A 16,345-nucleotide genomic window follows, 5' to 3' on the forward strand; every position below is an offset into this window, starting at 1 on the left:
TTTGAGATCATAGAACACTATTTCTAAGGCTTGTACATATTGCTTGGTGGTTTGCAATATTTCAGTAATGCCTTGAGGCTTTCTGTTTCATTGCAATTGCATTTACAGCAATAAACTGTTCAACAAACACTGAGTTTTATTAAACTGGCAAAATATGTGATAAAGAAAGCTAAACAAGCCCACAGTCAGCTGTGCCAAAAATAAACAAATGCTTTCTTTTAAATGCTAAAATAATAACAAATGAGGTTCAACAAAACAAAAATGCAGAATAATTGCAAAACTGAAGGGTGTGTAAAATTAAAGTTCAAGAGAAGAATAGTCACACTAGCCAGCTGCAGTTGGATTGTGGATCCACTACAGCAGGGATTCATCATTCCATGTGTAAGGAAATCCTTAGCCATTTTTTCCTATCTGTGGCCACAGTGTATTGCTCCTTCAACTTAACTGAGAGACTGGAGCGCCATCCCTGAGCTGGAGGAAATGATCACTCTTCTCCAGATCGTTTTTAGAATTAATTTTCACCTGTCTGTATTGACTGGTTGAGAACCACAGAACAGTTGTATCAGCACAACTGAGGATACACTGTGTTCTCAGGATGACAGCTGGACAAGACAGGCAACTCTTCATACCTGCCTCACCCCCTAATCTTACATGTGGCATAATATGCCCCCCCTAGAAATGATGCCCTCTACAATCTTTTCCCTTTGCTTTCTTCTTTCCCTTCCCATCTTTTCTCCTATGAGCAAGTGTGCAAGAAGAAGAGGAAGCCATGGCCTTGCTGGTGCTGAGCTTCTTCAGCACCCACAGAATGACCCTCAGGGTTCGTCCTCCAACCATCTGCAGCAGCATTGCCATATTTGTATTGAGCAGCAGGTAACTCACCCCACACCCCCCATGTGCTTACAGTGTGAAATAAAATAGTTCATTCAGTGTTTTGTTTTCAATTGACTACATATATATAGTTTTTCCTCATTTCCTCTTGTGTCATGTCTTGAGTATTGTAAAGCTACAGTTTGCATTTTATGGTTTTATCAAGAGTACAAATATCCAAGATGGGTAATGAAGAGGTGAACAGTGAAAGCCCAAGCAACTTCATTGTCTTTTCAACCAAGTAGGCAGTCATAGAAATATGAGATCCACCCACTGATGCAATCACTCCTATTTTGTCTCTTCTTAATACCCTTCACTGGCAAAGACTCCATAATTTGCCCAAGCAGTCTCTTACAACACTTAATTACTTTCACCATCTTTTTTAACTTTGTGGGTTGCAATTTTTATGCAAATGGTACATGGTTATGACTGGTGGAAAATATCTCTTTCACTAGTCAGGGCCCCATAGCTTTCTTTTAAGCTGATAATCTTGTTCAGGACATACATCTTTCAGAGGTTACTGACAGGAAAAGCATGGTGGCTCTTCATGCCAATGAAGAACTTTTTCCAACGACACTCTTTCACAAGTCTGGTGACTGCAGAAGATACACATAAACTAAGGGGTATGATAATTTTTTAAACTCACCAATTAATAAAAACTGACAAATGTCAATTCTTTATAATAGCTTGAGAAAATAACACCACCAAAGTAAAGAAAGAAGATGCTCAAGATCTTTGTGTTGAGAACTTTAATAGCTTATTCCCTAAGAGAGAAAGATTTCCTAAAAGCAGTTTATTATGTCACATTTTCAGTGGCTGTAGCAAGGCTTAAGAAAGGACAGGATATACCCCTCTAGAGACACTTCATCTAACTAAACACAGACATTGTCAATTAAGACATCTGCAGCTGAGTTGGTCTTCTCAGTTCCCTTTACAGTTAATGGAAAGAGAGGGTTGCATTTGGTTGTGATTCAGCCTTGGACACCTTCTACAGGATGAGATGTACCACAAAAAGCATTAATTTCTTCACTGAGTATAAAATGAACCTGAGAGAAATACCTTGTATGTAGACATCTAGACCATATGGATTTACAGCAGAGTGAAGGAACCCTTCTGCTGCTGACTTTTAACAGGAACAGTTTCCATGGATGGAGTCATTTTATTTGCAGGCAAAATCACAGCCTTGTTTTGATTAACTTTTTTTTCTGGAGCTGCAGTCCATTAACATTCATTCATGCAGACTGTAATGATGTATTGTATATTCTTTTTAAACCTTATATAACAGCTCTAGTGTGTAACAATGTGACAGTAATTAGAATCACAGTTTTGACTATTATGAGGCTTTTTCTGCTTGGCTTGTGCTTCTTAAATGTAATTTCTGTCATTTGGCAGCTACACTGTCAAGAATGTAGCAAGGTGGTGGAGATGTGTAAACAATTTACTAAAGTTTCTATCCCAAATCAAACCTAGTGACACCCCAGAAGAGTCAAAATACTCTATTTTCATTTTCTGTGAAAAATCTTCTTCCCCTCTGAAATTTTTTCATCCAAGATCAAGCAAAGAGGGCAAATTTGAGACTTCTTGGTAGCAGAGGGTGCAACTTAGGCTGCAGTACAAAAAGCATCTGTGGAAAAAATCCCCAGGCCATCTCATGGAGCAGGCTCAGAACACAGAGGTTTGCACTTGCTGAGGGACACCTGCTATTGCAGTGTCCATATTCTATGATGCTCTTCTAATCTGCTTCTGCCTCCACAAAGAAGCCCCAAGCTGAAGAACTGAATGAAGTTAAGAGTAGATTAGCATTGAGAGAACGAGCAAGTGTCTAAATTCAGGATTTTGTAGCAGGGTAAATAGTGAAGACATTCTTGGCCCTTTAATTAATGTCATTTGATTCCCAGATGAGCTGTTTCATATGTGTGTTGTGCTCATGGTGCTCATAAAATAAAAACACAGCTGAGGTGGCTGCTATTAATACTGATGTGCTTTACTACTGCAATGATTGTGTTCACTGTAGCTCCTCCAGACATACCCAATCCTTGGACACAGACTCTACTTTTTCTAACCTGTGACTTGAGTAAGAGAGGAACTAGTTGGACTGGTAAAACACCAGCCAGCTGGCAGTGAGGAAGCTCATAAAGGTTAGCCAAGCAGCTGAAAACAGTTTGCAAGGAAGATGAGGGATTAAATGACAAATAATGAGGTATATATTGCCACTAAGTTTCTAAGAAGACAAGCAGGAGAAGGGCTGGAATACCTGGAAAAAAAAAAAAAAAATCAGTGTTGAAATTTGACACCTCACAAACTTACCCAAACTGCAGTACGACCTGGCAGTGCACGATGTGAGCAGCATGTAAAAGAAATGTGTGTGAATACTAAATAGCAATATGGTTGAAATTAGGAATAAGGACTTTTAATTTGAACAGTTATATTATGCATAAATGGAGAGTGAGTCCTTTGTTTTGTTTTAGGAGTTTAGATAAGTTACATGAGCTCTCTGTATTTTATTTTTCTCATCTCTAATACTGTGATGAGAAACATATACAAAATCTGGTTATTTTCCTCAATATTAAGTGATGCCTTGCTCAAGCAATAGCACTGGAAGTCATTTCTGCCTCTGCTGAAGCAAGAATGGATTATCTAACAATGACGAACTGTCACCATCATTTTGCCTTGGCAGGCAGAATAACTGATTCCTCTTTATTTTTAAGGATAAAAACACAAATCACTTTAGCCATGAATAAAACATGCTGCCCTACAAAGAGATCATTTCCTCTCCAAATCCAGTGTTGCCCAGACAAAATCATCTCAGAAACACCACAAAAATAATGAGATGTAGCTGGACACCAGGAGAGAACTCGAGAAAGGGAACAAAGTTAATAAATAAGGATGGGGGAAAGCGCAGGAGAATTCTTTGTGAGACAGATATGTGGTTCAGAAATGAGAAGATTTTGAAATGGTCAGGATGTCAGGAGGGCGTTAAAGAAACATTCTGAGAGCAGACCTCAGCCCAGAGAGAGTACTGTAATTCTCTTAACTTCAGTACAATTTATTCCAAGTCAGTCAAAAAAGATCCCAAATGTATATGACACACTACTGCAACTATGAGGAGACGAGTGACTGGGCTGTGATCTGTAGAGGTGAATGCAGGACGGAACATCTGAGCCTCCTTGACAGCTGCCAGCTGCGTCCCTGCCATCCCTGAAGGAAACGCACGGGACGTGCTGAGCTGCAGACCCCCGGGTGCGAGCCCCTGCTCCGTCTCTTCGCAGCTCGGGAGCTGGCGCGTCTGCCGGCCCGGCGGCGGGGCTCGCTCGGTCCCACCGCCGCTCGTCTCTTCCCTTGCGCTGGGGAGAACCGCTCGTCCCCGCCCCCACACAGGCGTGACATGTCTTTCTTCTCCTCTGCCGTCTCTCCGAGGGGCATTGCCGCTGGCAAGCACGGACACCGAGCCCCCCTAAGGACGGCCCGGGGGTGGGACGGAGCCCGGCGGAGTGCAGCGGTGCGGCGAGCCCGGACTGCTGGGGGAGCGCTCCGAGCCGCGGCCACGGCCCCGCGGGGCTGGCCCCATTCCTGCCATCCACCGGCACGGAAAGGGGCTGCCCTGGCCTGATGTCCCCTCCTCAGATCCCGCCTGACCCCGCAAAGGCTTCTCCTAACTACAAATTGGCTCACTTTAGACGTGAGAAAAATCAGCTTCCAGCACAAAGTTTAAGCTTCGGCCACACATTGCAGTTCAAGAATTCTTGCACTTCTTTTAATGTCCACAGGGACAGTTAAGACTCCGCAAAGATTCTTAATTAAGTACGCAGAGAGGTGTCTTTAGGAGAGCAATTTCAAGCTTCTGTACACTCAGCTAGTAAACACGAACTTGCACTACCTTATTCTGTGGAATCAGAAACTTGGACCTGCAGTGTTTGTTCACCTCACTGCCACTTCAGAATCAGCCTCAGAAGGCTCTCAGGGCACGGTTTAGAGTATCAAGGCATAAACGAAGTGTTGTTGGACTTGCTTAAGGATCACTAACATTGTCAATTCATCGAGTTGATTTATATTTCTTTTCCCCAACTTTCCAAAATCGTCTCCTCCTTGCCTTTTCTCATGGCACACTGAATGAGGTGATTCTGACATGTTCTCCATTTGTGATTGTCAATACCCAGGAAGATTTATAGCCTAAGGTTAAAAAATTCCTCTAGCTATGCTTTCCTCCTGTTCTTCAGCTTAGGAGTCAGAAACAGAATTAATTTTAAATTGACCGTAAATACTAGTGCTGGATTAAAAATTCGAAATGATACCACTTTGCTATGTATGTTTCAATATATAATATTTTGTGTTGGTCAAAATTATAAGAAAAAGTCTCAGAGTTTTCAGGATGGATGAAAAATTATACTTGCCACTTCTTACTGTGGTCATGCTGTGATAAAACCTAATAGCATGTTAAAATGTTCTGTATATATTACCCATCATAGTAATTCTCTTAAAGCAAATGTATTTATTTTTACTTCATTTTTTCACCTTTGAAAGTTTAAAATTTGATGTAAAATATATCTGAAGCTCTAAAATTAACAAACGAATGCCGATCATGATCAGACACAAAGTCACCTACATTAAAGCACAAAGTCCTTAAATTGCATTGTTCAAACTTTTAAAATTCCTTATGTTTTTCATCTACTTACTTAACTTCTGGGACTGATCTTTCGCATCACTAAATAAGACAGTAATATCTTTAAATGCTCCTTACATAGAATGAAGTTTGTCCATTTCTTGCATCTTAACAAGCAAATGAATAATTGATTCACACAGAGGATAAATTCTCACTTTATTCATTCACAGCATACATGGATCCTGCATGTGTACATTCTTCCTTGCGACATGGCTGTCCTGGAGTTATTTTCTCCTATGTCCTACTTACTTGAAAGATGCCACCATTGTTACATTACTAAATTAATCCCCCAACATCACTGAACTAAAATGGGTCCTAGATGCTATTTATTAGATGATGAGCCCAAATGTCTCTACATGCCCCATATCTCATGCACAGGACACAGACTTCCATACTTTGCTATATTGGTAAGTTGCAAATTAAACTACTGTGTTTTTCTTCCTTAGCAAGTACCACTTGTCTGAACAGCAATTCTCACTGGATTACTATTAAACTGACTGACTGGTTTCACATTAAAGAGAAAGGTTTTTCAATAGCACACTGAGAAATAAAAAAACAACAAAAATTACTTTTTAAAAATTTTCATTTGGTTAAATGTAGAACTAGCTGTGGTACCTACAAAAAGTAAGTGATGAGTTTTCTGTTCTTTAAAATAATGCCCTCAAGAACCTGTGCATTTACAGTTTATGTGAAATTGGGATCCCTACCTTCCTACTTGTTTCCTGTAGAAACGGCAGAAAATTACAGAAGAGCAGAAAATGACAGATCCAGAAAAGAGATGTCACATTAGTATTCCCTTTTTAGAACATTTTAAGCTTTATTAGCAAAACACTTTAAACTTTGAATTAAGTGATGAAGCTCCTTGGCATTAGAAAACAGCTTTGAAAACCACTGTTTTTGTTTCCAAGAAGAAAAAGCTTAATACCAAAAACATTTCTGTTTCCAACTATAACAGTATCTAGCATAATGTGATATTGTAACAGTAATTCCTGTGTCTTGGTGAGTGTGGATGGCTTTCTGCTCTGCAGTAAGAGTAGAGGTATGCAGTGGAAGGGTCAGTTTTGAGCTTGGCAGAACACAGCATATGTGATTTTAGGCAAGTTGTTTGAGACCACGTCCAAGAAAGGCAGCAGGCAACACTTACACTTCATAACTTCAGGGCCTGGTCTCCTCTTACAGTTCAGGTGAAGGACTGCATAACTGGGGAAATGTCTAAATCTAGCTAGGGGAGAGATCACTGAGAGCAGTGACTGGGCTGAGTGCCTGCGGTGTACCATCACCTGCCTCTTGCCAAGACAAAGCTGTGGGCAGGTGCACAAGCACAGGGCTAGATGTGCAGGGAACCAAAAGTCCAAACGCCTCCCAAATGCTTCAAACACACTTTTCTGAAATTTCAGGTCCTTCAGCATTAGATGATAGCTGACAGGGCTTTTAAAAGGATCAAAATACTGGATTTATATGCCTACAAGTTCTGTGTGTCCCACATCAGGCATTCCAGAAGCATTGTACTCTCCAAGTTAATTTTTCCTTTTACCTCAGCTATTTCAATGTTACCCATAATGTGCAGAGCAGGTGTGTGCTAAATTCTTTTTGCATCTGTACCATAATCATTTACACTCCTTTACATGTAGAACAAGAATATCAGTTCCCTACTCATATACTATGAGAACAAACATATATATATATTTTTTTTTTGTAAAGTGTTCAGATAATACAGACACTGACATTTTAAAATTAAATAGAAGTACAACTATGCTATACAAGGTCTAAACAACATAGCCACTTAGAAGATTAAAAACCACTTTAGAGGGAAGAAAAATCAAGCATCCCCCATCTTTCTAGACCACCATTTGAATTCTAGCTGAGGGCTTTTAGCTGTCAAAGTTGTGATATGTAATTACACTGTAGACAGTATTAAGAATTAATAGCTTATTCTAGTCAGAAGAGGAACATAAACACAGAAACCATTCTTGATACTAAGGTTCATTTGTTGATGGAGCTAGGGGATTAATTTTGAGTATGGAGTCTGAGTGATTTCCCATAAAATATCTTGCCAGAATTAAATGTCAGACAATTAAGTTTCTGGTGATATTTTCTAAAACCCAGTTTCTTTACTACATAGGAAGTTAAAAATCCATTGCACTTTTTTTTCACTATCTTCAGCAAAGTTACATCTATTTTTTACCAACTAAACAGTATTGAAATTGGGAGCCTTATTTACTAAGAAACACTTCAGGTCCACAGCAGAAGCTGTGATACCAGCAGATAAATAGTGTAGGGGACACAGACGTGGGCATGGCTTCCTCCACTCCTGTCTGTAGACGCCCTCAGGGCTTCTCTGACCTATGGTCATAAATTTATTTATCACTGTGGTGGTTCACTGCCCATGGGGTGTCTGGGGCACATGAAGAGTACATTGTTTTTGCATGGCCTGGTTTTTGTTAGCAGCAAAGGGGGCTCCTGTGGGAAGCTGCTGGAAGCTTCCACCATGTCCAGCAGAGCCAATGGCTGATGGCTCTGAAGATGGACATGCTGCTGGCCAAAGCCAGGCCAATGAGACAGGTTGGTAAAAGCTCTGTGATGACATAATTAAGAAGGAAATCAAAACAAAGCCAGGTTTTTCTCCTGGTCAGAGGAGGTGAGAACATGTTAAGGAAAACAACATGACAACACCAGTGTCAGTGCAGAAGGAGGTGGAGGAGGCGCTCCAGGCACCAGAGCTGAGATTCTTCTGCAAGCTGTAATGAGACCATGGGGAGGCTGCTGTGCCCCTGCAGCTCGTGGATCCATGAGGGATTCAGAGATCCACCCACAGCCCATGGAGAACCACGGGGCATGCACAGATCCACTCACAGCCCATGGAGATCCACGGGGATGCAGAGATCCACCCACAGCCCCTGGGGAAGGTGCCCATACTGGAGTGGGTGGATGCCTGGAGGAGGCTGTGATCCCATAGGAGATCCAGGGAGACAGGGAGCCCTGGTCCCAGGCTGGAGCAGCCTGTGCTTGGAGGACTGGACCCCGTGGAAGAGTGACCCACACTGCAGCAGTTTTGGGAAGACTGTGTGCCCGTGGGACTCACACTGCAGCAGGTGAGGTTTGCTGCTGCTCGTGAGATTGGACCCACGCCGGAGAAGTTCATGGAGAACTGTCTCCCTTGGGAGGGACCCCACAGGGGAAGGACTGCTCTCCTGAGCAGCAGAAAACCTCGGTGATGAATTGACCAAGCCCCCATGCCCTGCCTGCCCGCACCTTCGGTGGGAAGGAGGGAGGGGCTGGGGGGTAAGGTGCTTCAAGGGATTATTTTACTTCTCATTATCCTCCTCTGATTCTGTTAGTAATACCCTCAGTTTACAACCTTACAGTTGAGCCTATTTTGCCCTTGAAGTGTTTCTCCTGATCCTTACCTCACTCATGAAGCGTTGGTTAATTTTATTTGTTCCCCTCTCCGCTGCCCAGCTGTGGTAGGGGAGGGTGAGTGAGCGACTCCCGTGGGTGCCTGGCTATGGGCCAGTGTCAAACCACGACACAGAGAAACCGATGGCTCACCCTAGACGGTTCCTCCCCGGGATGTCAGGTGTTATAAATGAGAAACAAAGTCTCGATATTTAGCAAAATTTAGATTGCTTTATTTGATATAGACGGAGCAAGCAGCGCTGGGGAACGAGAGGGGTCACCGCCCACTCCACGCTCTGTCGAACCTTGGTTTGCAGCTCCTTTTTATAGTACGGTTTTCCTTGTAGTCTCCGGACAGTTTGTCAAGTGGCCACCTGGTCTTGGTAGACAAGGAACAGTAGACATGGGGAGTCTTAACAGGTAAGTTGCAATTGATTACACAAAGGAAGGAAATTTGGTATTGCAAAATCTTTCAGGCTGCAATTGATTACATAAAAGCAGGAAATCTGATTTTGCAATATCTTTCAGGCCATGGGAAACCCTTGTTTTACAAACTGGTATCAAATACAATTTACTAAAAACACTATATTCATAACAGGGGGATTTAAACAGAATGATTCAATCATATATATATATTTCTCTATTTAATGTCCATGCTTCATTTCAGACCTGAGTATTCTGGTTTATACAAACCCCAATACTCTTATGACTGACACGAACCTTTTATCAATTATCACACAGGGACAGGAAAAACACTGGCAGTTCTCACGCTGAACCCACACCACACCGGGCACCTCTGCGTCCGGCGTGTGTTCAAGGCGTACCACCTCATGCCACGCTAGCTGGTCCTGGAGAGTTTATGCGGATTGTAACACAGGAAATTAACCCGCAGCCCTTAGTGCCACCTGCAGTTTGGGCTCTGAGGTTTTAACCTCGCTGCCCGCGGGCGGGACGGGAGCGGAGCGCCGTGGACCGGGGATCACGCGTGTCCCGTCCCTGCGCTCCCCACGGGAGCAAGGGCTGACAAAGCCCAAAGGCCCGGCGGGACAGCCGCCCGCTGCCGGACGCTCTGTCCCTCCGCCGGGGCGAGACCCTCTTGGCCGCCGCGACGGTGACGGACGGGACGGGACGGAAGGAGCCCCGCGCAGCCCGGCCGGGGCGGGGGGCGTCAGGCCCCAGGAGGGCCCGCACCGCGGCCGGGCTCGGCTCTGCCTCGCCGGACCGGCCCCGTTCCCGCCCTCCCGCCAATGACGGCCGGAGCCGTCACCGCGCCGCGTCACGGGGCGGCCGCCAAGATGGCGAAGGTGTCGGAGATGTACGACGTGACTTGGGAAGGTAACGCCGCGCAGCCGGCGGTCCCCGCCGGGGGTGGGGGTCGTGCCCGGCCCGTCCGGCCCCCGGCCGCGGGGAGGGGGCGGCGCTCCCGGAGCCCCGGCAGGCCCGGCCCGGCGCCGGGCGACCGTACCCGGGCCCGGGGAACAGCAGCGAGGCGCGGCGGTTGTGGCGGACCCGGGCTCCTCGGGCTGTGGGCGGCCGGGCGGGCCGCAAAGGCGGCGACCTGCGCTCGGTCCCTCGGTGCCCGCAGGTCCCCGGCTGGTGACGCCCGCCTGGCCCGGAGCGCTCCGCGCTGCCCCGGTGCTCGTCGGCCCGGCCCCCCCTCTCCGCTCCCCCGGCCCCTCTCTCCGCCTCCCCCGACCCCTCTCCACCTCCACTCCGCGGGGACAGACCCCGCGTCCCCAGGGCCCTGCGGCGGCCGCTGCGTCGCCGCTTCCCGGCCGTCTCCTCCTCGGTACAGCGCTTACCAGCTGAACTGGTCTCTTGGCAGGGTCAGCAGTTTGTGCCATAGTTCATCTCTTGGTGAACTGCAAATTACCTGATACTGTCGTAAAACTCGGTCTTAAGCGTTTGTGGGGAAACTTCAAGAAGGTCTGAAGTGACAGAAGTTTATGAGAATCCCGCCCTCTGGGTCTTTATAGCTTTCACGTCTGTTCGATCATAATGGTGATTTATTTTTCATATAGCAGTAACTCTCTGAGCTTTGCTCAATGTTCTGAGTGGCTCTTTTTTCATAATCGGTATTCACATGTGAGCTCAAGACAGTACTTGAGCCCTTTGCAGTCTCCTATCAAGAATAAATGGATTGTTTAACATAATTTTGGCCATAGAGGGGTAACCTTTAGCTATGTACCATGCCTCGCAAACATAGTGAAGATAATGCATAGAGAAGCTGTGTGATCTTGGCTTTTCATTGATGTGCTGTCAGTCTGTGAAGAAATAATTGAGCACTGGAATAATTCCCCGATCATGAATTAATGCTTGGTTTGGTTTTGTAGCTAACAGGAGGAACACTGCATGGGATGCATTTTAGCAAGTGTTAGTAACTTCCCCATTGAAATAGTGCCCATGCTGTCTTTCCTGCACCTTTTTCTGTAGGATTGAAGCAAAACAAAATATAATTTCAAACATTCAGGGTTTTGGCTCAAATGCCATTAAATCTCAGAAAACGTTTTAGCTGGTATTGAAGAAAATAGTGCTGTAATTGAATTAAAAAGGCTGAAGAAGTAAGCTTGCTTGTCAGTGTGTCTAGAGATCAATAGATATCATTAATTTTACTTTGGTATTTGGTTGTATCACCATGATGTCATTAGACTAATTGAGAAAACCTTGATTGACCTTTCTTTTATATCTCTTGAGTGAAGGTATAGTACTTGTGAAGCCCAGCTTGGATGGAGATCATATATCTTAACAGGTGTTATTGTTAGATTTTCACAGAAGTTGTCCTAAACCACTTTGTGTTGAAAAATTTTCCAGTTTTTATTTTTCTTGAGCAGATCTTGTTACAAAATACAGGAATTTAGTTGCTTGGGGTTTTTTGTTTGTTTGTTTGGTTTTTTTTTTGTTTTTTGTTTGTTTGTTTTTGTTTTTGTTACTTTTTGTTATTTTTTGTTATTTTTTCCTGTTGTTCTTGGGTATCAGTGACGGAAAAGAGAAATTAGCTTTTTCACAGGATAGGTAATGTGCTGTGAACATGTCTTTGTACATTTAGCCCTCCACATTTTGTTTCAAAGAGTTCTGATTGACAGTTGTGGCACTGTGCTAGGTGTAGAGTTTTGCATATGGGTGGGGTTGAATGAGAACTTTTGGGGGACCAGATGATGAGTTTTATCACATCAGCTTCTCAGTTTGTCTCTTCAAGTGTACATCCAAATGAAAGGCTGGTGTGTGTTGGTACAAGGGACTGGCTCCACTTTGGAAGCATGCATTTGAAAAATTCTGTATTTTTTTCTCTATTGCAAGAGATGAAAAGTAAAACAAAAACAGAGTCCTGCAACAAATTGCGAAAGGACTCTTTTTAAAAAAAGGTAACTTTTCTATGTGTGGGCTTTAACAGATCATGGTGCAACAAAGCTTTTCATGGGTGAGGTGATCCCAGCAGTGTTGTGACCTAGTTTCTAGCAAAGAACTTAAACACAGTCCTGGAATTTTATGTAGCTCATTTTGAATCTCTCTAAAATGCCTAATTTATGTGAAACCAGGTATATGGCTGGTATGTCCTTTATATACCCAGGCCTTTCTAAACAAGACATTTTATACTTACATATTGCTTAAAGATGAGTCTGCAACTCAAGGTTAGGAAAGAAGAATAACAATGATTGAAATAGTTTGTACCTTGCTTTGCTTTTCGCTCAGGTTCTTTGAGACAGAGGTAGGAGTTTAACCAATTTTTTAGATATATATGTGGTGCAGGTGGTTAGGAAAGATAACTGAAAATACCTGTGTTTTCCAGTGTGGGACCTGTTGTTCTTATTTTTCTTTCTTTTGTTTGTTGCTGTATGTTGTGCTTTAAAATGTACTTGGAAATCTGTGTAGCAGGAAAACATGTTGTTTAACTTCATGGCCTTGATCAATGGACTTAGATGATCCAATACCACAGAGTGCTGTGGTATTGAAAGAGAAGCTTATATGTTATGTAATATATATTTTACAATAAAGCTCATTTACTTGAGACAAAGGTGCTACGTTGCTCTTTTTTTTTAAAATACTTGTGCTAATTATCCTAGAGAAAATAGCATATTTCCTGCTTCTTTCATAAATAAAAGAATTAGAATCTCTGTGGAGTGACAGGAAGCCAAAAATAGTGGGTGTAGCCAAGGAGTGGGATGCAGTAGGCTTGCACATCACTTACTACCTGGTGATGTGCAGCCTCTTATTAGGACTTTCTTGAGCTGTGTGGAACTTCATAGAATAAATATTTGTCATATTTTCAGTGATACATTAAAGATGAATTTGTCCCATGAGTGGAAAGATTTAAAAAAGCAAACACCTGTGTAATTTAATTTTAGGAGCGGGTTTTGGAGTACACACGTGTAAAACTAGCACAATCTGCAGACAAGAACTATTCAAGTAACAACTGATTTTCACAGAAAATGCACCTAACATATTGTCAGAATTGGACAGAATAAGCCAGGTTTTCTTTTCTTAACCTCACGCAGCAGCATAATGGTGTTAAATACATCACACCCTGCTAAAGGGAAGCAGTGACTTTCAGATTTCATGGCTGAGCTTTCTGGGGAACTTTGGTGCTGTCATGGCAACTCTTGTTTCAATCAGTAATTCTTTTCAGTGGATATCAAAATGAAAAAGAGAATATTCTTTAAACTAGCTTTCTTTTTGATATAAATTGATTTTAACTTTTTTTTTTTTAAAACTGAATGCCTCTTGCTTTAGTTCTCTTAAATTAGCATTGCTGTTTACTGTATTAAAAATTGCATTGGTTCAATAGTAGCACTTCAAAAGTTTACTGTGTTCATGTGAGACTTTTTTCAAGGAACCCTTTGTCATTTTTGAAAATATAATAAAATGCTGTATGAGATGAAATTTGACACTCTGTCTGTTTCTTGTAAATGTATGTATCTGGGAACACATTATATACAAAAAGACATTAATTCCAAATGAATTTAAAAACTGAGCACTTCTGTCTTTAATGTCTGTAGTCATTAGAGTCCAGTTTAGGTGATAAACTCCCTTTCTGTGACTTAGAATTAATGTTTAGTTCGTATGGAAAGTCTCTAGGAAATAGGAAACAGTCTAACATTTTATCTCTGTAATAATCTGTGCAATTAACTGTTTTTGATGTAGACTTGTGTTCTGTGCTGTCTTTGCTTTCTTTTAGCTGTTCCTAATTTTCAGTTGTAATCAAAGAGTCATATCAGTTTACTCTAGGTTTTATTTATGGATTCATGGGTTTGCAGCAGGCAAAGGTGATATGCTGTTTTTTGGTATTTTTTTTTTAAATTGAAGCCCTTTTGACAGCAGAGTTGCCAGGATTAGAGGCAGCATCTGCAGCAGCCAGCTGTGACACCTGTGCCTCTGCCTGCACCTGCCAGATGAGAGTGCACAGAGGTGGGCAGTGGGTAACAGAGAATCAATATACAAATCAATGTATGTAACAGAATCAATATCCAAATCGATATATGTAACACAGTCAATATACAAATGAGCTCTGGAGGTGTAACGGCTGCAGGGTCCTGGTGTGACTGTCCTGGTAGCAGCTGTATGCCAAGGTGGCATTTTGGAGTTTGCAATTTCCTGTCTGTCCCAAAGTGGTGATTTCCTTCATTTCATCAGGTGCTTTTAGATCTCAAAGACTTGAAAACTATGATCCAGTTCTTCAGTGGAAGTGTAGGTAGTTATAGGAGGAATATTTCATATCTGGTTGCTTAGGCCAAATGAACTGACACCTTACAGGACACAAAAATGAAACACAGGTTCTCTCTTGGCTGAGGTAGACTTCTTGCATGGTTTTAGGCGAAAGTAAACATTATCCCAAGTGCCTGTGCTCCTTAAAATATGTAACATTTTGATTTATATGTGCCATGACTGCCAATTTAGAAAAACCCAAGTCTGAAACAAATGTATCACTTGATCATCATCAGACTTGTAATTAAACTTAGACATTTCTTTACCTTACTTTTTTTTTCTTCTAAAATTCCAAGTTGCTTGTGCCCAGCCTTGAATTATGTCTCCAAGACTGAAGTTATTGTCTGACTCCTTTGATAGATTTCTTAGTAAAAAAAAATCTACTGTTTGACAACATTGTAAAAAGCCTCATATAATTTTACTGCAGTTCTTAGCGTTTTCTTTCTTCTACCCTTTACACAACATCAGTATTTCTAAAATTAATAAATCTTTCATTCATCAGCTGATGTTCTATTCTTTATCCTAAAGGTTTTTTTCCATTGCTGTAAATGTTGTACTTGTGTGATGAATGGTAGATGTACCGTCTGTTAATACATAATTCAGACACTGTTCCATTTGGACTCACACTGGAATGAAGGCATTGATAATTTCCAAGTAAATGAGTGGGTGGAAATCAGACAGCTTATTTATTTTTTGGCGTTTAGCTTGTCAGCTTTTGTGAATGTTTGTGTTCGCTCACATTCTTGCCGTCTAACGTTGAATTTCCAGGGACCATCATATGTCTAGAACCATTTAACTTTGCCCATGCATATGAAATGTAACCCTGTGGTGGTTTTGGTTGAATTTCAAAGCACTAAATGTAGCACAATAACAGTCTTGTGAGTGATTCGAGATCACTTCAGGTAGATGGAACAGCTTCCAGTGCTTAATTTTTAACTGTCATGTACATTAACTCTGTGTTTTGAAGTGCAGGAAAAACTGACAGTGTTTAGATCTATCGCTGTATTTGTTTTTCTAGCTGTTGTAAAGTTTTTAAAAAAATGCTAGCAACAAAGGTTAATTGGTACCTTCTTCTTAGTAAAATTTCATCTAGTAATGAAAATTATTTTCCTTAAGTTTTCTCAAAATTTATTTTTGTGTATAGAACAACTCTGCATATATAAATGTATTGTACATAAAATCACATTCTTAGTGATTTCCTGATCTGGAGTATAAATAAAGCTCAGGCAAGGTAGCGTTCTCTAGCTGACCTGACGAATATGCCTGCTCTCTTGGAGATCTTAAATGTACTCTTAAAACAAAAATCCTAACAATAAAATAAACTGTAGTTTCTCTCTTGAAATAAACTGTAGTTTCTATCTTGCCTAGGTAAACAGTGATATTTTTTGTACCTTTGGATAATTCCCTGGTGTAGAAAACCTTCATATCCATGTGTACCTTTATTGAAGCTCCTTTATCTAGGAGTGTGTAGATTCCTTTCAGAGTGGAAGTTCTAATGTTTTTTTTTTTAAATTTCAAGTGAAAATTTATCCACCTGTAGCAGAAATGCAATTTTAGTGTTTTTTGTAAATGTTTGAGACTACTCAGGAGAAATCTCTTGTAGCCTATTTTACCTAACAGTGGATAAATTTCATTATTTATTGGATAACTAGGTGTACATTTTTTATCACATATATTACTGTCCTGAGAGACTGCAAACTTGGAATTTGAATTGATTAT

At 41.8% G+C, this 16,345-nt stretch overlaps 1 protein-coding gene across 1 annotated transcript in view; it reads left to right on the forward strand.

Annotated features, from left to right (window-relative positions):
• The first annotated feature begins 10,206 nt into the window (after positions 1–10,206).
• The window catches only part of EMC2 (ER membrane protein complex subunit 2), a 36,598-nt gene continuing 30,459 nt past the window's right edge, over positions 10,207–16,345 (forward strand). The window contains exon 1 of the mRNA XM_062503435.1: positions 10,207–10,261. Within this exon, the coding sequence (XP_062359419.1) occupies positions 10,222–10,261 (40 nt within the window). The 5' untranslated portion in view covers positions 10,207–10,221. The remainder of the gene's footprint in view (positions 10,262–16,345) is intronic.

The sequence above is a fragment of the Cinclus cinclus genome, chromosome 1 (assembly GCF_963662255.1).
Source record: "Cinclus cinclus chromosome 1, bCinCin1.1, whole genome shotgun sequence".
Taxonomy (NCBI): Eukaryota; Metazoa; Chordata; class Aves; order Passeriformes; family Cinclidae; genus Cinclus; species Cinclus cinclus.